The sequence below is a fragment of the Stegostoma tigrinum genome, chromosome 7 (genome assembly GCF_030684315.1).
Source record: "Stegostoma tigrinum isolate sSteTig4 chromosome 7, sSteTig4.hap1, whole genome shotgun sequence".
NCBI lineage: Eukaryota > Metazoa > Chordata > Chondrichthyes > Orectolobiformes > Stegostomatidae > Stegostoma > Stegostoma tigrinum.
In genome coordinates, this window is record NC_081360.1 from 20,567,080 (window position 1) to 20,591,025 (window position 23,946).

At 42.4% G+C, this 23,946-nt stretch overlaps 1 protein-coding gene across 5 annotated transcripts in view; it reads right to left on the reverse strand.

Moving 5' to 3' along the window:
• Nucleotides 1–419: 419 nt before the first annotated feature.
• Nucleotides 420–23,946, reverse strand: part of als2b (alsin Rho guanine nucleotide exchange factor ALS2 b) — a 111,590-nt gene continuing 88,063 nt past the window's right edge. For 4 of the 5 annotated variants that reach the window (XM_048534031.2, XM_048534029.2, XM_048534030.2 and 1 more), the window contains 13 exons: nt 20,585–20,696; nt 18,466–18,543; nt 16,044–16,177; nt 14,585–14,749; nt 12,150–12,267; nt 11,293–11,450; nt 11,045–11,143; nt 10,233–10,415; nt 8,915–8,960; nt 7,128–7,189; nt 5,718–5,867; nt 3,778–3,874; nt 420–3,405 (listed from right to left, as the gene is read on the reverse strand). In XM_048534031.2, coding sequence (XP_048389988.1) covers nt 3,367–3,405; nt 3,778–3,874; nt 5,718–5,867; nt 7,128–7,189; nt 8,915–8,960; nt 10,233–10,415; nt 11,045–11,143; nt 11,293–11,450; nt 12,150–12,267; nt 14,585–14,749; nt 16,044–16,177; nt 18,466–18,543; nt 20,585–20,696 — 1,441 coding nt within the window. In that variant the 3' untranslated portion in view covers nt 420–3,366. The remainder of the gene's footprint in view (nt 3,406–3,777; nt 3,875–5,717; nt 5,868–7,127; nt 7,190–8,914; nt 8,961–10,232; nt 10,416–11,044; nt 11,144–11,292; nt 11,451–12,149; nt 12,268–14,584; nt 14,750–16,043; nt 16,178–18,465; nt 18,544–20,584; nt 20,697–23,946) is intronic. The other variant, XM_048534028.2, reaches the window with a different exon arrangement.

The following is a 23,946-nucleotide window of genomic DNA, read 5'->3' on the forward strand; positions in this document are numbered from 1 at the left end:
GAACGATTGTGGAGGCGGATGTGGAAAAGACACGAGGAATGCTGATGTCAAAGGCTGAAGTGTCAAAAATGGCAGAGAACTCTGGGATCAACTGCAACAGGAGGGGGTGCATTTGAGCGGAGATCTGGTTTGAACTTAAAAGAGAAAGTGGAGGAAGGCGAGTTCCAGTATGCATTAGCTGAGGGAAGGGGGAATATTTCCATGCAAAAATGAAGAGGAGAAAGTGAACTGTTAAAGGAATTTTCATAATTGTTGAAAATACAATTTTTTTTTAAAAAAAGGAATGTTAATCTGCTAAGGTGAAAACTGCTCACAATTATCAAAATACACATAACCTTTACATAATGACTATGTCATGTCAACTGTGTGTGAAGGAGACAGAAATGAATTGCAGGAACAAAACAATAAAGGTGCCTGAGGAGGCGCGAGTTCCACTTTATTGCAGCCATTGTGGATCACAATAATCCAATGTACTGTGAAGCACAATATACAATGTCAGTTTTAAAACAATTCTCTGTACACATTTTAGATTTATATTCAATCTCTTCAATGTCTTCACAAGACTACAAAATATTAAACCTTTTATTAATAAATAGGATACTGCAATACAATTGCGACAATATTTTACAGGACTGAGTCTGTAAAGCCACTTTCACTGCAGCAGTATCGAAGGCAGGGTTCGTGACTGGGATTCTTCATGTGCTTCAGAATTACCTGCTTTTCCTGAACAAACCATTATGGACTTTCTTTTAATTACTTGACTCGGTCTTTGGGACTATCTCATTACATCTCAACTGAAGGATGGCACCTCCAGGAGTGCAACACTCCTTCAGAACCACACTAGAGTGTCAACCTGTTTTGTGGGCTCTGGTGTGGGGCTTGACTCTCAATCTTCAGACTCCGAGAGAAATAAACTACCCACTGAACCACAGCCAGTGAAAACAGTTACAACAATGATTCTTCAATGCTCTGGCCCATTCATCAAGGGGATAACAGGATTATAGAAGATACAACTTGGGAAGCAGAACTGGAGAGGAGCAAAATTTTACAGATTTAATAATTTAAAAGTATCCTCCAGATCTCAAGCAATGACTGGCTGTCGGAAATGCAGAGAGCTGGTGGGAAGCAATTTGTGCAGTGAGTTTAAACAGGGGGCTTATGTCAGCCATAAGTCATCCACACTGCTTCTTGCACTTATGTTTAAGTAAAGGTTCTATATGCCATGTCTCTCACTGACAGGGCACTTAAAAAGAAAAGGAAGAATCATTTAGTATTCCCTATCACCACTCACTGTGTGTGCAGATCACAAGAGAACACAACCTGCTCGCAATGGGGAGCTAGTTTATATTGAGACACCTTGGGCAGCCTGTTGCCAGAGGCAATTGAGCTTTCTCATGGCACTCTCTGTATCAACACACAGCTAGTACCCTGTTCCCCTGGCAGAGGGTGAAATCACATGACTACTGGACAATCACACAATGGAGGTTTTCTTAAGCGCACAGGGATTTGCAGTGCAGGGGTGCCTTGAGGAGAGCTGTGACCTTGAGAGGGGCAACGCCATCCCCATGCACCTCAGCGAGCACTAGAAAGAGAGAGCGCAGCACCAGATTTCCAGTACCGTACATTTTGTTTTCAATCTGCAGTTCCACATTTTACATGTCAAATGTTGTGGATGGATTAGATACTGGTCAATCCCATTTGGAGTAATGTGTATGGAATTCAGACAGTCACAGGAAGGAGAGGGATGGACATGGAGGGGAGGTCTGAAAATGAGGCAAGACTAGAATTTTAGAGCACATGGAGGGGGGTGTTTCAGAATTATGAAGTAGATTTGTACAGATAATCTTACGAAGACACACATTTGATGGCTAAAAGGCTAAAGAAAAGAAAGCAGGAATAAATCAGGAGTTCTGCCACTTCAACATAATGAAACATAGTGATGTCCAGAATTAATCAAAAGGCCCTTTGAACAATGAAACCCCAAACAGAGGCAGAGATGGATTTAGAGAGTAAAACAGGGGGTTTCAGGTGAATCCAAGCGGACAGGATTTAGCAGCAAAATTATCCTGTTCTCGTTTTCAAATCTCTTGTACAATTAGAACCCACGTTTCCCTACTTGTGCTCAAAGCAATGAAGGGGAGGAATAACGGAAATCAGAAACCATGGGCAGAAGGAAGTTCCAACTCAATCAACCAGTCATGAAACAAATAAAAAAAACTGGAATTTGTAAAAACTAATGGAAATTACATGGCTGTCTGTTGATTTAGTTCGTGAATTTTGCAGCCTCAGAGCCCCTGTGTAAAACTTCTGGTTCCTTTTCTGAAATTTCTCATGATTTCTTCTCTCTGCTTTTATGATGCTTAACTATGTACTTATCGTGATTTCTCTGTGTCACTGCACCCCCACTGCCCAAATCATTCCACATCAGACCAATCATTGGAAATAGTCTTGTCTACCATCTCCCATGCTCTCTGTTCAAATGAAAACAACTGATTTTTCAAGTTTTGGCATTTTACCAAACAATACAGCTTCCAAAGAAGCTAATTTAACCAATATCTCAACATCCTTGCTATAGTGTGGAGCTCAGAAACTGTACACACTTCTTCAATTGTGGTCTCATTAACGTTTCATAATGACTTGCCATTACATTGTGATCTTTCCAGTGATCCTAAAGTGTGCAGACATAATGTTTCCCCACTCTGTCTCTACTCAACAGGTGAAAGGAGAGGGATCCAGGAGACTGACCAATGGCAGTCCACATGTCCCTAATACTCAGTGCAATGGTAGACAGAATTATGCCGCCAAATACTGGAACGATTCTCTGTACTCACTTTCCAATAACTCTACTCTGCAGAAACACAAATACATTGTCAGTCATTTCAGTTCTTCATTCTGGTGCATTGGAGTATGACTTATCCTAGACTTTATTTTTTCGTCCAATGAAACACCATAATAAATAAACTTCATGTAAAATAAGCTGTAAAGTTAACCTCAACTGTTCAAATTTAAAACTCTTCAGATCAAATTCCATCACATTGGAAGTCTACACCCATGCCTGATTATTCAGGTGTGTGAGAAGTTGAGAGCCAGTGAGGAGGCTGAACAAATAAGTGTGCAAGGAAGATGAACAAATGAGTGTGCAAGCCAGGCAAGGATGGTGAGAAAAATAAGTAGAAGAGTGAGAACACGACTCAATGTGAGAGCTGGAGAATGAGTGGGAGAGACAGATCACACTCAAGATGAAAATGAGCTTGTCTGTAACTGAGTGTTCGAATGTGCCTAGTCTGCACCCACAGGCCAGCTGTCCAAATGTTGCACAGTCCTTTTGAGTCAGAGGAACAGAATGGAGAGGAGAGATCTGTTGTCCTATGTTAGCTTCTCATGTTGAATTTGATAATAGCAGGCCTGCAGATCAATACAAAAACAATATTAAATTGCTAGAGGAAAACATTGCGTATCACTGCAAATATCACCCCGTCCCTTGTTCCAATGATTTGCACAGAGCTTGTGTGGGTTGTGTCTTAATACTGCTTTGTAATAGTGCATCAACTTGGGGAGCACAGCCTCAGCAACCTGTTTCTGTCTTCCTTCCCAGCGACCTATTCCCTTCTTCCCTGCCTCCCTCCCACACAGTGACCCATTCCTCCTTCCTGGATCCCAGCAACCCACTCCCCCTTTGCCTCACTCCCTCCCTTCATCTCTCCCCTCCCTCCTTTCCTCTCCCAGAGGGAGTCCCTTTTTTCTGCCCTCACCTCTCTGTATTTGTCTCATACTGACCTTCAGAGTGGTGAACATGATCCCCTGTTCTCCATGCTGTACTGAAGGATCCATCAGATCTTCAATCAGATGAACCTCTGAGCCCAAATTCCTGATCCTACGGTAAAAGTATGCAACTTTACATTAGAAAGCAATTTTCAGCCTTTCCCAAAATGATTCAGGAATGATGTTTGACCAGAAGGGAAGGTTTCAATACCCAAGTTGAACTAGGCAACAAAAGGTTTCAGAAGGATATATCATGACTGGTGAGTCATTTGGAGTTAGTCCTCTGACTGTGTGTATGGAATTGTCCTGAGGGCATGCACGTGAGGGCATGTGCACGTGCATGGAGAACAGCCGAAGTTTCAGGAACAAAACACAGAACTTGCTGGAAAAGCACAGCGGGTCTGGCAGCATCTGTGAGGAAAACAATCAAAGTTAACGTTTCAGGGCTGGTGACCTTTCCTCAGAACGTCAGAGTCAAAGTTTCAGTCTTAATTCAGTAGCCAGCACCTCAATCCCCAAGTGAGGTAGTTATGGAAGTCAAGTCCCACTCAAGAGATTCAAACACACAATCCTGGCAGAGGCTACTATGTCATACTGGGGGTGTGCTGTGCTGTGCCGCACTGTTGAAGATGCCATCCTACAGGTAACCAAGACCCCCGTGTTGCCTTTTCAGCTGGATGTAAAAGGGATCCTGTGCTATTACTCAAAGAGGAGGAGAGGTGTTTTCTTGGTGTCCTGGCCAATGTCTATCCTTAACACAACATTAAAAAAAACAGATTACCTGATCACTATCATAATGATATTTGTGTGAACTTATCAGGGACAAATTGGCTTCTGTATTTATCACATAACAACAGCGATTTCATTTCAGAAGTATTTTAATGGTGTTTAAGTGCTTTGAGATATCCTCAGATTGCCAAAGGTGCAACAAAATGCAAGTCTCTCTTTTCCTCATAGTTAAAGAGTACAGTCAGGTTTTCTGCAGATAATCACTGCTGAGTGGCTGTATCTGGTAAGGAAAAGTTTGAGGAACTGGGAAGATGCCTGCTGGATAGATGTGGGTCATGTTAGAGGTTCATGAACAGGACCTTCCAATGTGGTGATGTCCCACTGTCCTGCCCACATTTACACCCAGGGCACACAAGGTTTGAGCAGTTGGGCAGGGATAGGAGAGTTTCCAGAAGAATGGTGCTGCCATATTTACATAGAGGAGGAGAGGAAATGAGTACAATCTCCACTTCCCGAAGCATCCCTACACTCCTCCTAGACCAAGTGCAATTAGTGAATAAAGCCTAACTATTTATTGGGTGGAGATTAGGGCAGGGGCAAATACAAACCAACCACTTCTGAGGGATTCTAGTGCAAGTAGGTAAAAACAACTGAACAAACCCAGCTTTTTGTGGGCGGCACGGTGGCTCAGTGGTTCGCACTGCAGCCTTACAGCGCCAGGGACCCGGGTTCGATTCCAGCCTCGGGCGACTGTCTGTGCGGAGTTTGCATGTTCTCCCCGTGTCTGCGTGGGTTTCCTCTGGGTCCTCCGGTTTCCTCCCACAGTCCAAAGATGTGCAGGCTAGGTGGACTGGCCATGCTAAATTGCCCATAGTGTTCAGGGGTGTGAGAGTTATAGGGGGATGGGTCTGGGTGGGAAGCTCCAAAGGGCGGCGTGGACTTGTTGGGCCGAAGGGCCTGTTTCCACACTGTAGGGATCTACCCTAGCTCAGAATTCCATTGCAGTGCTTTACATGAAGAGAGACATCACAGAGGCTCCAGTACCGTAATCAGTATGGGACAGTACTGAGTTGTGCTATCAATCATTTGATATTTTGCAAGAAGGCTTGGTTTTCAAGAATACAAGTAATCGCAGACAAAACAGATTTCTGAGAGGCAACAATGTGGGTGTAAGTGTGGTTTGCACAGAAACGGGGGCTACTTAGTGTGTTGGAAAGCACTCTCACCTTGCTCGAAGCACCACATACAGGAAGACAGGGAAGAGGTCGTCCATTGACCAAAGAAAGTCTCCTTGCACCATAGTCAGGACCTCCTGTGTGATCTCCTCAAAGGTCTGCTGGATAACATTCAGCTTGTCAGCTGGTGTGAAGGTGGTGCTGTTGGAAGAAATGGCAGTTTTCATAACCAGGTGATTCTGGGGAATGTAACTCCATCATGTTCCATAACATTTTACAATGGAAACCAGTCCAGAAGGAGGCCACACTGGTACATATACCCCAAATACAGAGCTAGAGGAAGCCTTTTGGCCCATTCTAGCTCACATCAACCCACTGCCTAAAAGAAACATTTGAAATTCCACACTTAACACCTCCCCAAACACCACCACCCCTCCCAACCCCCAACCCACCCCCACTTACTCCTCAAATTTGACAAAAATTTCAAATTGTCATCCTTTGGCTACTGACCTTCCTGTCAGTGAAAACAATTTCTCTATGTTTTCATATGTTTGAAGATATCTACTAAAACCCCTATTTAAAGCTCCAAGTACAGCAATCCTGCTTCTCCAATCTCTCCATGTCACTGAAGTTTTTCAAACCTGGTTCCATTCTAATACAACTCCAGTCTTTCTCCAAAGCCTCAACCTTTGCTGTTTAATTGTTTTATGATGGTACTGTAGTGATAGCATCACAGCGTTAGTAACCAAAAGACCCAGGCTATTGCTTGGAGGACATAATGTCATGATCCCAGCTGATAAGACAAGATCAGCCATAGTAAAGAGTGAAACCTAGCTGATTGACAACAATGGTGGCCAAATTGCAAACATGAAACTTGTGGTCTGTTACCAAGAGTGCTCACATGATGATATCAATGTGGTTTTAAGATAATATAGGTTTTTGCACAAAAGTAAAAAAGGCAAAGATCTCTCTCTCTCTCAGGATATATATATATAATGTTCAACCCTCTTCATGATTGGTGAGTCATTTCGAGTTATTCTCCTGACTGCGTGTGGAAGTGTATAGAGGGAGTCGCAGTGGTGACTTCATGCACATATGTGGAACGGAAAGTTTCAGCCTTGACTCTGAGTCGTGCTTCTCCCCATCTCATTAAAAAATAAACACTCGATTTGCTGACTTTATAGGATAGGTGAGATGGGCTAACTTTCAGATTCAGGCAGCGGATACTGATAAGAGCTTATGGTTACACATTACTTAAACTCCCAGTGCTGCTTAACACAGATCATTCTCATCCAGTGCGGTGATAATGTCTCGCTGTGTCAACTAACTTGAATAGTTTGACACAGTAAACTGCATTTAATCTACTGAAGCCCATCAGTCTTGTTCCTCTTTATACAACATTTTGAAATCATCACACAAACCCTTGGAATATTGGAGCAGCCAAGTGTGCCCTTGATTTACCTGATCTGCTGTAAACTTTCGATAGCAGAAGCGTAGCAAACATCCTTCGTGATGGATTGTACCTGGGAAGGATGAACTATACATCATTAAAAGGAAGAAGGGAGATACCGTGCCAGCCGCATAAATTCCAGGGAATAGCATGCGGTTACAGAGAGGAAAGACTGATGAAGCTGCTCATCATAGCTAACATCCTCTCTCAGCTCGATTACTGTGTCAGTTCAGAACATCTTCCCGCGCCTCATGCTACAAGTCAGTCCTCTGGTCGAATAACTTTTGCTGAAGATTGGACATGGACGAGTCATGGCTGGGTGTACGGCATGGTGGGCACAAGCTTTGGGCATGTATCAGTATTAGAAGCAAATTCACAGCTGGGAAGCAAATGGATGGGAGACAGACGAAGGGCAAGATGTCAGAGCTGGGAAAGTGACAATTTTACTTTCTTTTCAAAGGCTGAGCCTGTGAGAAAACATCATTAAACTGTATGTTATTCAGGTCTGCCATGCAATCTTTCACAGTGGGCCCTGTTATTGAAGATCCATATTAACAAGTGAAGAGTTCAATCTCCCTCTGACCAACATTCAATAAAAGATTAAACTCTGCAGTTCCTACTATCTCAAACTCTGTAGGTTCAGAGTTCTGGCATGAAATTAAAGTTTTATTCCCAATGTGAATTCACCTTCCTCTTTACAATAAGCTGTGACTGAACATCAGACAGTGAGCAAGTTACCTGTGGAGTCTGGCTGAAGACATGACTGTTGTCTCCAAACATAGAATCTAATTTCAGACCACAACTAACAGCATACAGACTGGAATCAAAAGAACAACATGAGAAAGGGGTCCATCTACATTGGACTGAGAGGCATTTGCAGGCAGAATCTCTACTTGTACAATGATTGAGATCTACAGCACAGAAAAAGGCCCTTCAACCCATCACATCCACACCTGTCAAAAACAGCCACCTAACTATTCTAATCTCATTTTCCAGCACTTGGCCCATAGTCTTGTTTGCCTTGTATACGTTGAAATACTTAAATTTTGTGAGTGTTTTTGACTCCACCTAACAGGTAATAAGATCCTGATTCCAACTGCCTCTGAATTAAAATATTTTTCCTTACATCCCCTCTAAACCTTTGACCTTTTAACTTAAATTTATTTCTTCTTGTCTACCCTGTCTACACCCCTTATAATTCTTCATCTCAGTCACGTCCCCTGTCAATTTCTCCTGCTCCAAAGGCAACAACCCCAGTCCGTCCAATCTCTCCTCATAACTGAAACGTTACTGTCCAGGTCATGTCCAGTAAATCTAACCTCTATATCATTTCTACTGAAACGCATCCCTCCAGAACTCCACCCATGTTACTTCTAAGTTTTAAACAGGAACAGGTCGTTGATGTCTACCATCATATTTCAGTTGAGGACACCTATAGGCAGGCAAGCTATTTGAGCCTGGAGGAATCACTTTGTGAAATAGATCAATAAAAGGGTCTCAAACTTTGATTCTTGGAATTCAGCTTGCCCATGTCAGTATAGTTATTTGAAGAGCTACAGGAGGCCTCCATAACCAAGGATGAGGGATAGAGAATGGCAGTTGGACAATGTCACTCATGCCTGCATTTCTGTGAAGCTCACTTTGGTACACTACTGCAAACCTCGATATTATTTGCTGCTCTCGGGAGGGTAAAGGAAACCAATAAGAGGAGGAAGAAAGAGAACGGGAAAGGGGGAAGACTAATAAAAGTTGAGGGGAGAATTGAGGGCGGTAATAGGAGGAAATGTCGCTTCCATACCTCCATCTTCTCTCCAAGTATAGAGACAATGACAGGCCAAAACTTCCTGAAAATTAAAAAAAAAAGGAAACTGGTTAAAACTAACTAGATGTGGTAAAGCATCACCAATATGAGGTAAACTGTTGTAGACCACATGGCCATAGACAGGAGAACAGTACTATTTGCACACTGGAGCCAGTGATAAGTTGGACACCGCACCCTTTAACTTTCAGAAGTACAATGGTGTAAATCCTCAGAAGGACAGAGTTAGATAAATACAGAGCGAGGTTCCTTCTATAATACAGAACTGTACACTCCAGCACAACAACACAGTTTGTTAGATCATTAGAATAAGGATGATTTTGTTCCACTCCAATGTGGTGCCTTTTGAGATAGCTGATAGTCCAATGCTCGATCTGCAGATACTGCCACACACAGGACAGGCAGATATTGTTTGGAGGGTCAGGTACAAGAGGTTTTTGGAGGTTTGCACGGTCCCTCTAATGCCTCAACTCCATCCGTGCACATTATCAAAACATCTTTTCGTACATTCAATGCTTTCTTGAACGTCTCTTAACCAGCCAGGGACTCCCAGGAATTGGTGGGGATACTTTGAGGGCACTGCTAAAGCATTTCCACGGTCCTCATTAGAGTCGCCTATTATGACTAAATTCCCAGTAGAGTAGCTGTTCCAGGGAGCTGATGTCTGGCATGTGAACAAAGAGAAGCTGGTTTGGAGTGACCAGCACCTCCACACTGACTCGGGAGAGAACAACGCTGTCGGACTGCTCTTCTCGCCGCTGGATTTGAAGGACCTCGAGAAAGCATTACCAATGATATTCCTCCAGAGCCTTTAGGTCCCTGGGGTTGTCCAAGTCTCTGAAGTATACTGGAGCACTTCTGTCCAGTAATCCATGACTTGAGGCTTGGGTTTGATACATAGTGTAGCCCCCATCTGCTGTCCCTGTCAAATGTGCTCAGAATTGCAGAGTTTTGGCATCAACTCCAACCTGATTTCTCGAACCTATTATGGGCTTGTTTGCAATCTTGCCGGTCACATGCTGATCTTGGCAAAAGGAATTTGGAATCCCTGATGCTGTGACTTTGGGCACAGTAGGAGTAACCATTTGCCAAGGCCAGTTTCAAAATAATAAGGAGGAGATGGGGGTCATGCACCAGAGACTAACTTTTGGCACTGCCATTCAGCAATTTACAGAAGGTTCAGGTTTGGCATACTGATAGTTAATGGTTGGTCATTATCAGCCATGCATTTCTAATGTGCTAAACACCTTTGTCATCTTTAACAGCAGCTCAGAGTTCCTTTAAAGCAATACTCAACTGCTGTACTCCCAGGAAGCCAAGTAGGGATAGATCTGGTTGCTTGTTGAGTCGGAGCACACACTCCCAGTAAACATCTTCCTCCCTCTCATTGTCTAGAGCGTAAAGTGTGAAGAGAGGTGGATAGAGCCGGGGTAACAGGACTGGAAGGAGCAGGCCACAGCTCGTAACCAGTGGGACCCTGCTGGAATAAAGAACGAGGTTAACCTTCATACACACAGCATCTGCAAACCAATCCGACCCATCTTTCAATGAAAAGAACACTCCAGCCAACATACAGAGGTGATGATAGTGGGAATAGAGAGGGATCGACAGCATAAGTCCAATCCAACAAGAGGATGACAGCCATGCTACTGACACTGCCTTGGAACTGAGAGGCGAAGGGTAAACTGACAGGGGATGTGAAATGCTTCAGCGGTGCTCCTTCCGTCTCTTCTTGAAGATAAAAGGATTAAACTTCCACTTAGCCCTGTGCCAGGGACGCAAACCAGCAAGCAGGACAGCTGCTATCTGTGGAACAGGAAGACGCCAGGTCTTTGTCCAGGTAGAGTGTGCCACTCCAACACAGCACTGGCAAAAAAGGAGGCAAGGCCATTCAGATAGCAAAGAACAAATCTCAGGGTCATTCGGAGAACCACGGCGCACATTGTATCCATGTGGTACTTTCCCAGTGGTTAGGCATCTATGTATTGGTTTCTAGGATAATTGATTTCCAACATCATGATGTACTGGGTCCGAGCATTTCATCCAAGGCTAAAACAGGCACAGCCCAATCCCACTAACGACCAGTTGAACAAGTAGCAATCTTTTTACCCTTGGCTAGACAAAGTCCCTTCCTCGCTGTCAACCTCTTTGTCATCGTGTGTTCCTGATGTCAGATCGTCACCATCTGGGAGGAATGGAAAGAGAAATCTGAAAGAAAACGCAGGGCCAAATCAAGTTTAGTGGCTTCAAGTGACACTCATCCACCACTTCAGCAAAGAGTGAACTAACTGCTGAAACCTGTCCTGGTTCTCAGCTCCCAAAAGGCCAATGGAACTGTTAAAAATTGTTGTTATTACCTGACCAGCTGGAAGATGCGAGTTAGGTAGGATTTGATTTCACTGACTGCTTGCTGCAGTAATCGTCGATTTGCACCCACTCCCACATAGGTCATCCTATACACGGCCACTAGAGTCTCTAGCAGTTTCCCCAGTGGATGTAGAGGGGTGTCACATGCCTATCCAAGGTGGCCAAACAGAGCCAAAGGTCAGTCACAAGCAAACTATATTTTGTTTTCTAACATTTAAACAATGATGCAGTTGCTGGACATTATCCTTTGCCTTACAGAGGACATATCAATGGTACGAAGAATTTTGCAAACACCATATAAAAATTTAATTTTAAATGGGATTCCACAGATGGACAACATTTTCTGAATAGTCCCAAGCAGGCGAGGAAGAATATTAACAACAAATTTAAAATAATTGATAGGGATTCCAGTGTGGCTCCCCTCACTTATTTGAAGGTCTATAAAATCATACACAGGAACTTATCCTTTGCATGTAAAAGAAGCATGTCTAGGCACTGTGCCTACTTTGAATTAAACAACTTCACGGAGGATAGTTATTCCCTACTGCGTGCTCTATATGAATGCTTCAATCAGGGTTCACTTGACAACTAATCTGCACCTTTTCTTGTCTGGTTTGTACATGCTTCAACAGCATCTCTCTCTGCATCACGAGTGATTACTTAAATTAAGGGCAGGAGTTAGCTTCTAGTTTCTAAGACATACATAGGACATCAAACAATAATATACCGAGCTCTCCAGTAGATTAAAAGGGATAGTGGAGAGATGTGTCAGTTTCCCACTCAGCTACTTAGATTACATGCCCTAGAACCACACAACGTCAAGATGGATGATCAGCGACTCAAATACCTTTATTAAATATTTCCGGATGGTCTCGTATTTATCCAAGGTGATGGGGCCAACAATCTGAGGGATAACTTCCAAACTCTCCAAAGTTTGAGTGTGAGATCGACTCCTGAAATCAGGGCTGAGTCAAAATAAAAGAAACTGGGTTGAAAAGCTCTCCACTGGTGGATCAGATGTTGAGAACAAACACAGGAGGTTGAAAAAAAAACCTGTTTGACCTTGGCAAAATGCATTTCATACCAATCTCTGGCAGGTCTGTGCTATCAAGAACCAATCGCATGAGAAGGATGATGACCAACAACAATTACTTGTATTCGTTATAGTGCCTTCAATGTAATAAGTCATTCCAAAGCACTTTACAGGAGGGTTACAATGCAATATGTGATGCTGGGCTGCAGTCGAGCTATTTGGGTGGATGGCCAAAGGATCGATCAAATTACAATAGTAAGTTTTGAGGAGTGTCTCAAGGGCGAAGAAAAAAATAGGATATAGTTGGAGATTGAGGGCAGAAAAGACAGTGCTTAGCGCTTGTGCAACTGAAGATATGGCCATCACTGGTAGGGCAATTAAAAACAATAATGCTCAAGAGGCTAGAATTACAGGATGGGTGATATTTTGGGGGGTTGTGGGGCTGGAGGAGATTACAGAGGTAGGGATTGGTGGGATTCCAATATAAAAAAGGTGAGAACTTTAAAAATCAAAGCATTTCTTAACTGGAAATGTAATCACATGTAGGCTGGAGCAGCAAGGAGTGGGTAGGTTCCATTTCACAAAGGAGATTAGTGAATTAATGGGGCTTTATAACAATCCAGCAGTTTATGTGACTAATTTTCCTTGCTGCCAACTCATCTGTTAACAGATTTGCTAAATTCTACAGTCGAAGGATTTGAACTCATGATCTTTGGGTTCTCATTTAGGACCAGAGCTATGAAGCTCGGATGAATGGACTTGCATTTACATAGCAGCGCCATGAGTTTGAACTGTGTCAAAGCACTTAACAATCCATGAAATACTTTTGAGATACATTCACGGTGAAAATGTATGAAATGTGAGCAAGAAAGAAAACACTTGGTGTTGGAACGCAAATGAGACATAGGAATGGAGGGGAAGAAAAAAGTGAGAAAGTGCAAAAGAGAAAAGAGACAAAAAGAAACAAAAGAGAAGGAAAGAATATGCGAGAGAGAGAGAAAGAGAGAGAGAGAGAAAAGGAGACAAAACAGAAGCACATACAGAATATATTACTACTAATCAGATAATGCTGTCTTGCATCTTAACCAGGAGAAAATGACAGTGTGCCATACTTTCCTGGCCAAATTCATCCCCCCCTTCCTCACCTGTTGATCATCATCTGCTTCCTGTTCCACACCATTTTCAATGTGGTCATAAAATGTTAATTTGAATATTCAGAGATCAATCAGAAGGGAACCTTTCTGATCTGGAAAGTTACATCAGATAAAATGACCGAGCCGGGTATGGACAAAATCATGAGCTTTTTGAATGAAGGAAGAGGTGGCTGGGGATGGCAGATTCTCTACAGACAGCATTGGAAAATGAGAAGCCTATTTGGGTTTCCAAAGTGAAGAGGTTGTGGAAGAGAGTGGAAATAAACTTCACCTGACAAAATAGTAAAATAACAAACTTGGATTTATACATAAATGGGGATTTGGATCTACATTTGGCTCTTCAAACCTGCTGCGCTTTCCTTCTTCACCTTACGGCACTTCAGATCTAATTCAACGAATGTGAAATGTTTCTAAGTGTAGCAATCTACTGTTTAATACAGGACTTAACATTAGGGAACTGTTTTTCTTGGAAAAGGGAAAACTGATCAAGATATTTATAATCAAGTGGCATTTGGATGAAATAAGTAGGGTTAAACTGTTCCCATTGTGGGAAGGTTCAAGAACCTGAGGGTACAGATTTAAGGCAAGAGAAGCAATGGTAACACAAAGAAAAGCCTTTCAAGCAGTGAGTGGCTAGGATCAGGAGTGCTCTGCCTGTGTGGGGTGTAGGCAGATTCATGCTAGATTGCCCAGAATGTCCAGGGATGTGCAGGCTAGGTAGGTTAGCCATGGGAAATGCAGGGTTACAGGGATAGAGTAAGGGGTTTAGGTCTGGGAGGGATGTTCTTCAGAAGGTTGGTGTGGACTTGATAACCTGAATGGCCAGCTTCCACACAGTAGTGATTTTATGATTCAAGTAGGAATTGGATTATTATTAAAAAAGAACAACATGCAGGATATAGGGTGATGAGAAATGGCATTAAGTGAATTGTTCCTGTGGACAGCAGCAAAGGCATGATGGACCATAATCTTGAACAGGTGGTGTGTGTGCGTGTCAGTGGTCCTGCTCTTGCTTTGAATCAAGTTGTAACAAGTGTCCATTCGATCCAGAGGTTGAGACCATTCTTCTGACCCCTCTGGACCACTGACGCTCACCTGTCCTTATGCTGCCGTCTGCTCGTGGTGAGACAAACTGCAATATTATCCCAAGCCTTGAGGACATCACCCTGCCCAGCAGATTCACAGCCAAGCTGACTCCAACACTCATCGAACACAGCCTTCCATTTCTCATCAGGATGCACAGCCAGTTTACCCAACTTCCTGTAAACACATTAAAATGCACAGTCACTCACAAGATCAGAACTGGGACCAACTGAGAGATTTCTGGGAGCAGCGTTCAACAGAGGAATTTGCTGCTCACCACACTTTCTTCCTCATACACTCCAAATATTTGTGAAACTATAAAAGCTTATCATCTACCATCCAGTGGGGGATATAATTACATGGACGTGCTCGTGCTTTTATAAATGAGGAGGCAAGTCCCAGGTTTAAACCATGGTTTGTGTCAAGTCTGTGCATCTGTTCGGGCAGTGATGCCACAATGACTTCAGTGTCTCACTTCCAAAGAAGGGACACTCAAATTGATTCCTAATGTTGAGTTTCCTCTGCCAGTATCAAGCATGACAGACAGCAGAATCCAGCTCTGCTTAGTGCTTCATATTGCTGAACATCACTTTACTCTCCCTCTTTACATGAGAGGAGCGCTTCACCAGCAAGAGGCACATGCACCCTTCGCTATCGTCAACCAAGGCTTGTGTATTCTGCTTGGAATGGGAAAATATGGATAAATTCATGGAAAAGATGAACAAGATTGAGTTTACAGTGCAGTGCAACAGAAACCTCATCACACTGCAATTAAGTGCACTCCTTATCCAAGGAAGGATATATTTGTCACAGAGACCCCAACAAAGATTCACTGGGATGGTGGGGTTGTCCTGCAAGGAGAAACTGAAAATACTGGGCTTGTATTCTTAAGTTTAGAAGAATGAAAGGTGATCTCATTAGAACACACAATAGCTTGATAATATAGATACAGGTAGAATGTTTACAATGACTAGTGGGGGGCGGCAAAACAGCTGGTGGGAGGGGGTGTGTGTTCTAGAATGTGGGAAATCAGTCTCAGAATTTGGGACAGAGATGAGGAGAAGCATTTTCTCTCTGAGAGTGGTGAATCTTCAAAATTATCTACTGCAGACCCTGTGGTAGCCCCTGTCATCAAGAGCATCTTGTGATCAACATATTTTGAGATGTTAAAATTAGAAGGAAAATGGGGATGGTGCAGACAAAATGACCTTGAAGTAGACCAGCCATGATCCAGTTGAATAACAAAGCATTTAACGGGCTGAATGGCCTACTTCTGGTTCTGCTCTGAAGTACAGTCCAATTGCTAACCATAAGACAAGATTTCTACTGTAGAACTGCTCATTCATTGAGAACTATGCAGGTATTAGAGATTTTGAGAGTATTTCTCAGAGAGATATGATTAATACACAGTCAACAGACAGAGCTGTTGGCTGGATAAGACACAGCTGTGATTAAGACCAATACAACTTACAGCACACGCGATTTCTCCCTGTCGGACTCATATAAATTAGGCTTGAAGTACGTCCCAGCAACTTTAATCCCTGCACCCCACTCTCCGTTGAAAGTTCCTTCAAAGTAGTCACCATTTTGCATAGTCAGGATTCCCTGCAGATACAAAGACCTGGACAAGTCACTTTTATTTGCAACGACTCGAATATTTGCAGATATAAAGCACAGCATGCTCAAAATTCAAGTCTTCCTCAGAAGTATTATGGTGTCTCAGAGCTCACATAAAAGCTCCAAACACATGTGCAACAACTAATCCCCGATACCATCAGATCTTGGGGTTTAAAAGATACGATTTAAGCACCAATGACACAGCAACATCAAAAACAGGGCTGTAGAATCCCTCAATTTATATCACTAAAACAGATTATCTGGTCATTATCACACTGCTGTTTGTGGGAGCTTGCTGTGCACAAATTAGCATAAACATTTCCCTCAGAATAATTACATTTCACGGGTGTTGCATTGGCTGAAAAAGCTTTTGAGATGACCAAGAGGCTGTGAAAGATTCTATATATGTCAGTCTTTCTTGTCCTTATTACTGCCCACTTTCCACACAGCCTAGCAGACAGTCGCTCCATCTAAAGTAGGGCAATGGCTAACCAGCTTTCAGAGCCTGTGGCTTTTATCTAGGTTGTGTCATTTACTGATCCGATTAAAGTGGAGTATGTAACTTGAAAACTCTGAAAATTGAAGCCTGCCAAACAAATAGGTAATCATCGGCCCATGTTTACAGATTACAAAGATTGGAGACCAAGTATGAAAACAGAAGGAAGCTGCCATGCAGGTCCATACAATGTACTAGATCGGCACTGGGAAAGAAAAGTTTCCATCATTCAACGAGAACACTGCTGGCCAATATCTAAACATTATCTACAAACCTGCCTTGAGACTGGATCCAGGCCCATGACTGAGCCAGAAGTGGGAAGACTGCCTAACTTTTTTGAGATAAGACTATGAGGTGAATTTTATTGTTTAATTTTTCAGGCTTTTTTTCTCTTTACTCATTTTCGGTGTTTTAATATGGTGCAAGAGTGGCAACAGTAAACAACATTTTTCACTAATTGTAACAAATCAATCAATATTTCCCTATTACTCTTGGATAGTAAAAGTAAATCCATCTTCTCTTATAAATTGTTCATAGAGTTAATATCTACTGCTTTGACTTTAAGGTTATGTTCCCTTGCCCTGGAATCCAGTTCACACACTGACATCAGTCTTTTTGATTTTGCTTTGGGCTTGACTTCCACAGTTTACTAATCAACATACATGGATTTCAACATCTCCTTGGACCTGCACTGTTGCTAACTTTTCAACATTTAGAAAAGCTCCACACAAGCTTTTTTTGATGGAAGGTGGATTAGCTATGTTGAAATCTGCTCCCAAATTTTGTTCATTAAGTTAATCTATTGATGGCTCTGTAAGTTGATGCTTCCTTCCATTTTCCTTACCTTGTTCCCCCGTCTTAGTAATCAGTAAACATGGATGTATGACTACCTATTGTGTTAATGAAATCATTAATAAATATAGTGAATTACTGAAGCCTCAGTATGAATCCCTCCAAAAAGTAAAAATAATGGGCTAAATATTACATTGCTATCTTCGTTCTATTCTGTGCAATATCAATTCAAAAGAATAATTCATATAAAACATAGTCCATTATCCTTGCTCTGTGTCTTCTACCACTTGAACAATCTTCTAGCCATGAAAATAATTAAGAGTCATAGGGATGTACAGCATGGAAACAGACCCTTCGGTCCCACTCCTCCACGCTGACCAAATACCCAAAATTAATCTCGTCCTATATGCCATCATTTGGCCCACATCCCACTAAACCCTTCCTAATGATGTATCCATCCAGACGCCTTTTAAATGTTGTAATTGTACCAGCCTCCACCACTTCCTCTGGAAGCTCGTTCAATACACGCAACATCCTATGCATGAAAAGGTTGCCCTTAGCTCGCTTTTAAATCTTTCCCCTCTCACCTTAAACCAATGCCCTCTAGTTTTGGACTCTGCCAACCTGGGAAAAAAAAGACTTTGGCTGTTTTACCCTATCCATGCCTCTCATGATTGCATAAACTTCCATAAGATCAGCCCTCAGCCTCCGACATTCCAGGGAAAATAGAGCCAGCCTATTCAGCCTCTCCCTACAGCTAAAATCCGCCAATCCTGGCACCATCTTTGATAGGGATTTATTGGAAGATTGTTCAAGCCGTTTACATCTGGGCCAACATGCTCATAAAATAGCAAAGAACTACGGATGCTGGAAATCTGAAACAAAAACAGAAATTGTTGGAGAGCAGAGTCAACGTTTCAGGTCCAGTGCACCTTCTTCAGGGGTTTTTCCAGCAATTTCTGCTGTTTTTATATTCTCATCAATTTACCTTTCCATTTAAGATCCAGTCATCTGAGAACTCTCCTTCAAAGCTGGTGTCATCTTCAGAAAGCAGGATACCGGAGCCCTAGAGGAATGAAACAGACACTTGATCACTCGCCAGGAAATGTTGGGTAGGGGTCCTGTCCATCACAGGCCCCCAGAATCCAATTTTTATACCCTTTCACTTTTATAGTAAGATCTGCACATAATCAGCTTACACCTCCTAATTCAACAGCTAGTATTTCTTGGATAAAGAGAGAGACATGGTGTCAAAATTTATTGTCTTGTGCACATCAGCACAATTCCAATGATGTGTGGATCATATCAAACAGAACATCCCTTTGGCTGTTCACAACAGGCAGAGTATTATCCAGACTCAAGTTCTTACAAACTCAGATGTTATGTCTAACGTTAAATGTGATTGTGATCAGGCAGTGCTCGCTGAATAATTGCAAGCTTGCTAAGAATTACATTGACAACCACTTTAAGGTTTTCAGACAGGTTCACAATGTAGCTCATTTAGGCAATCAGAAGCTATATTTATTCATATGCAGAGACCTGTGTTCAGCAGACAATAGGAACATGTGCAGGCATTGTACCTTTAATAAATTAAAGAAAAGAGTGTGGGACACAAGAAGTCTCATTTATTTTTCTTGGCAGCAACCCAAACAGATGCAATACGCCAGCCAATCAGCACACTTTTCTCATGCTGACTGAATTATTGCTGCCTCATCAAGGCTTTAATTGGTGCCTAAGTTTGAAGGGTGAATCTTAGAATTTACCAGGGGGGAGATGATAATTTTATTTTCTACCAGCGAGGAATCCTGGAATGCTCAACCCCAAACAGTGGTGGGAAGGGATTTCCTTAAGGAAAATAAAAGGATTGAAAAGATACTGGAAGATGAGGGTCATAAACAAAAATTCAGGATGTGGGATTGATCATGACTGTTTTTTCAAAGAGCCAACATAGACACAGAAAGACCTCATGTAGTGCTGTAAAGCTTCTACGATTCCATTTAACCTCGGGACAAAGCAGTCTGTGCTCCAAAGACTCTGTTTAGAGAAACTTAGCCTCACTCATGGTGACTATGTTAAATTAATAACTGGTTGTCACTGACTTTCCAAAGAAAGCCAATGTCTGCACAACCTCAATTGCTGGCTTGGATGGTTCAGTGTCAAACACAATAGTGTTGGTCTGGAGTCACACATAATCAAGACTTTATAAGGATGGAAGACTTTCACCCCGAAGGAATTTAATGAACCAAATTTCTTTTAAGCAGTGTCTGCTGACAGCACAACTGAGAGGCAACTGTGAAAAGCGAGCTGACTTGGCAAAACACATGGTTCCAGACCCTCAATATAGTTGCGTCATGCACAAAGTCTCCTCTGTGCATAGAATAGGTGCGGCCTTATGACTGTATGGCTCCATGACTCTGAAATGGGAATCAGATGGAACTCTGAGGACAGGGCATGTGGGAGAGAGAGTCAACAGGGCTCAGTTTTAGGGTGTGGATTGGGGAAATGACAGGGCATGGAGTATGTGATGGGGAGAACAGGTAGGGGTCTGGGTTTCTGAGATTTCCCTCCCACCCCGGTCTGCCCTGTTAGGAGAATGCTTATGTTCATGGGGAATAGCGTGCATATTCTGGTCGCAGCAAATGCAGTTTTTTTTTAAAAAATCACTCTCCAGTAATTATGATCGTTCTTTTTACTTTTTTTTAAAATAAATTGAATGCTGTTTAAATTCTCCAGCTCTCTTTGTGGAATTTAAACTCATGGCTACAGGCCTCTGGATTGTTAATATATCAACAAAATGACAGAGCTACAGTACAACAACTGGTGGTTTCACAAATCCACTGGGAGTCACGACCCATAAAAAGTGGCAAATGTGAGACTGTTGAGTGCACCTGGTTTAAATGCTACCTCAAGTATGGTCTGCACTTAGATTAACGATTCACAAGTGGGAGATTCTTCAAGCTGCCGGATATGGGATTGAAGGTGAGAAAAAGTCCAAACAATTGGCCAATTCCAGAAATTGATGTGGATTTCAATTCGAGCAAGAACAGGTTACTCATTAAGAACATTAAGAGTTTGCACCTACCCAAACAGCCTGAACAAAGACTCACCACCATTTTATTGCTGCTGAAGGTACCCTCGTAGTACAGGCCAAACTGAGTGACCACAACTCCATTCCCATGGCGGATGTCATCCAACCACATGCCCATGTACTTCTCACCTCTGAAACAAGGAGTACAGCTGAATTTGTAAGTGGAGAGCACAGAGTTCATTTAACAACCATGGTTATAATTGGATGTAATCAGGCCATTTCCCAAAAAGAAACAATTAACACAGAAGGCAAAACATACTGCTTTAGATTATTTAAAAGAGCGTGTTCAGTATTTGTGGAAGGTAGCTGAATAGATTCACATTTGAGTTAGGACCTTTTAATGGATCCAGAGTCAACAGAAGAAAGAAGAGTGATGACAGGGATAGAGGATGGGAGATTGAGGAAGAAAGAATAAACCAAAGTGAGAGAGAAAGAAAAAGGAGTGGAAGCAGAGACAAGTACTCCTTGTTGGACAGGGCTAAACAAACCCAACAATACAGGAGAAATACCTTCTGTGAGACAGCCAACATCAAAATCTGTGCTTGCTTGTAACTCTATGGATGTGGCTATGTAATCCCAGGATCTTAATGTAGTGGTGACTCAAAATTAACTTTAAAGTCCACGTCCAATTGCCTTTTGAAAATTACGATGAAATTTGATTCCCCCACCTGGGTAGTGCATCTACCATCAGCTCTGTGATATTCTTTACCCACACCAAATGGGCACCGAGATCTGCTGTGTGCCCTCACCTGCCATCACACTCCATGCTGTCATTTGCCCTACTGTGCCAAGAATGAGCTTTAGACTACACTCCAAATTGCTGATACTCACCTGTGACCTCAGATGGCTGGATGCCTGGTCTGCAATGTAGAATAATGCCAACAGCATGAGCTCAGTTCACATGTTGGCTGAGGTGATCATGAAAGCTTTGCCTCTCACTTGAAGCATGGTGATCCTCAAGTTATATTCACCAGTTGTGTCTCTTTAGTAACAGCAAGCTTATGGTCCTCTGGGAACACAATGACTTCCACTTTCAAAACTGACTTTGCAAATGTGACAACCCAGAATCTTCCTAACCTGCTTCACCAAGCCCACTAAAATGTGGGCTTTAAAGTGAACATTACCTGGAGAGCATCATCCAAGAAACTCCCATGCCTTACAACATCAATGACTCCTCAAATTTGTAAAAATCATCTGTTTATTTTCCTGTATTTTTGACTAAGAAAATAGTTTCTTTGAAAAAAAACTGAAGATTGAAGAAAGAATGTTGCACTTATTAAAAAGAAACAATCTGACACACATTGTAAGGACAATTCAGCCAGCAATGAGTAGCTAATTGGTCTGTGGAGTAGCTATTTATTGATGACAAAGGCTTCCTTGGAGCAAATATTTTGGCAAAACTCACTGGGACCTCTGGAAGAAGAGCTAGTTTTGCTCTGCAGTAAAAATGCATCCCAAGGCTGATAATATGTTTTGTGCCTTTCCAGCTGCTGTAAGTGGTGACTTCCAACTGATTTGTCAAAGATCTCTAGAAAATGTGGGAACCAGTCAACTTGCAAACAGGTAAAAATATCTGGAGGGGGAGAAACCACAAAAGGAACATCTCCGTGAACCCTGTGAACAGGGACCATTGAAGTACCTTCCCAATCTTTCCCTCCACTCTTAATACCCTTTTTTTTAAGCCCCGTCTGTGCCCGAGTCTGCATTTGGTAAGTTTATATGGTGGGGATTAGAGTTTTAACTTGTGGAATTTCTATGTTGACAATTTATAACCTGGAATTAAGAGTCTAATGATGACATGAAACCATTTCTGATTGTTGGGAAAACCTATCTGGTTCACTAATGTCCTTTAGGGAAGGTGACTGCCACCCTCACCTGGTCTGCCCTATGTGTGATTCCAGACCAACAGCAATGTGGTTGATGCTTACTTATTCAGTGAACAGTTAGAGATGGACAATAAATGCTGGCCTAACCAGTGACATTCACATTGCCTGAACGAATAAAGAAAATTGTTTCACTGTAGCTAGAATCGTTTATTGAAAATAGTAATCCTTGTTACCAAAACTTGGTCCATGCTTTTCTGTCAACCTGGGTCTTGTAGACAGGTAAATTACAGAATCCTTTTAAAATCTTTCATTTTTGTGTGCTGACTGCAGCAATAGTGGGACTTGATTTTCAGCATGCTACTCTAGTGAGGTGTAACAAGTTCAAAGATTCTTAAGTGCTGGTATAGAGGCACTTCCTGCACCCCACTGTCTGGGATAAACAACACATGTTGTATTTCCCACATAGGGCAGAATGTGCTGGCAACAGGTCTGCACTGTCTAGCCATTACACTGAAATTAACTGTCTATTTAAAGTTCTTTTCACTTAGCTTGTTCCAGATTTTCTATTTGTTTCACTGCAGTCTCTTGGTGCATATTAATTAGCATCTGCTTCCTTCTCACACCTAATTCCCACTCCTACCATTTTAAAGCCTCCACTCTATATACAATTCACCCACTGTGCTCTTGCAAGCATAACCTCTTAGTAGATGCCTTCCATTCACCAGTTTGCACTGGCCAGTGAAGATCCTCCCCCATCCACCCAAAGATCAATACCTACTTACAACTGTTTGGCACTAAAGCCTCCAATGACCTGCAGTTCTTTTAAAATCTTCTTTTAATTATAATTATGTAGAATCCCTACCAAGTTCAGCCCAACAGGTCCACACTGAACCTCAGAACATTCCACCCAGACCCATCCCTGAACACTACGGGAAATTTAGCATGACCAATTCACCTAGTCTGCACATCTTTGGATGATGGGAGGCTTCCAAAGCACCCAGAGGAAACCCAAGCAAACACGGGGAGAACGTGCAAACTCCACACAGACAGACAGTCACCCAAGAGTGGAATCGAACCCAGGTCCCTGGCGCTGTGAGGCAGCAGTGCTAGCCGCTGAGCCACTGTGCTGCCCAAAATCTAGACAGCCCAACTAAATTTCAATTGGATAAAAGCACAAAACTCAATCAACTTACCTGTAAAAATGCCACACTAGCCACATTCCTGTTTTAAAAAGTCTTCACTCTTCTTGCAGTTCACCCCTTTCTCTGCACAGGACTCCTCTTTTCATGGAAACTGGCTGTGCATTAATTGGCTGCGTTGCCCATATTATAATGGCGACCCTAATTCAAAAGTATTGCTGAAAAGGAAGGCACATTGCCAAACCTCTACAGTCGAGCTCCAAATATGGCTCTATTACACTTGCAAGAAGTGATGTGCTTTGATGCAGGAACCTGTTCTGTTGAAGCTCTGCACATTTTCTGAATTATCTGAGAATCGCAGCTGGGGGGGGGGGGGGGGGGGGAGAGCACAGTTCCTTTCTCATGGCAACATGTTG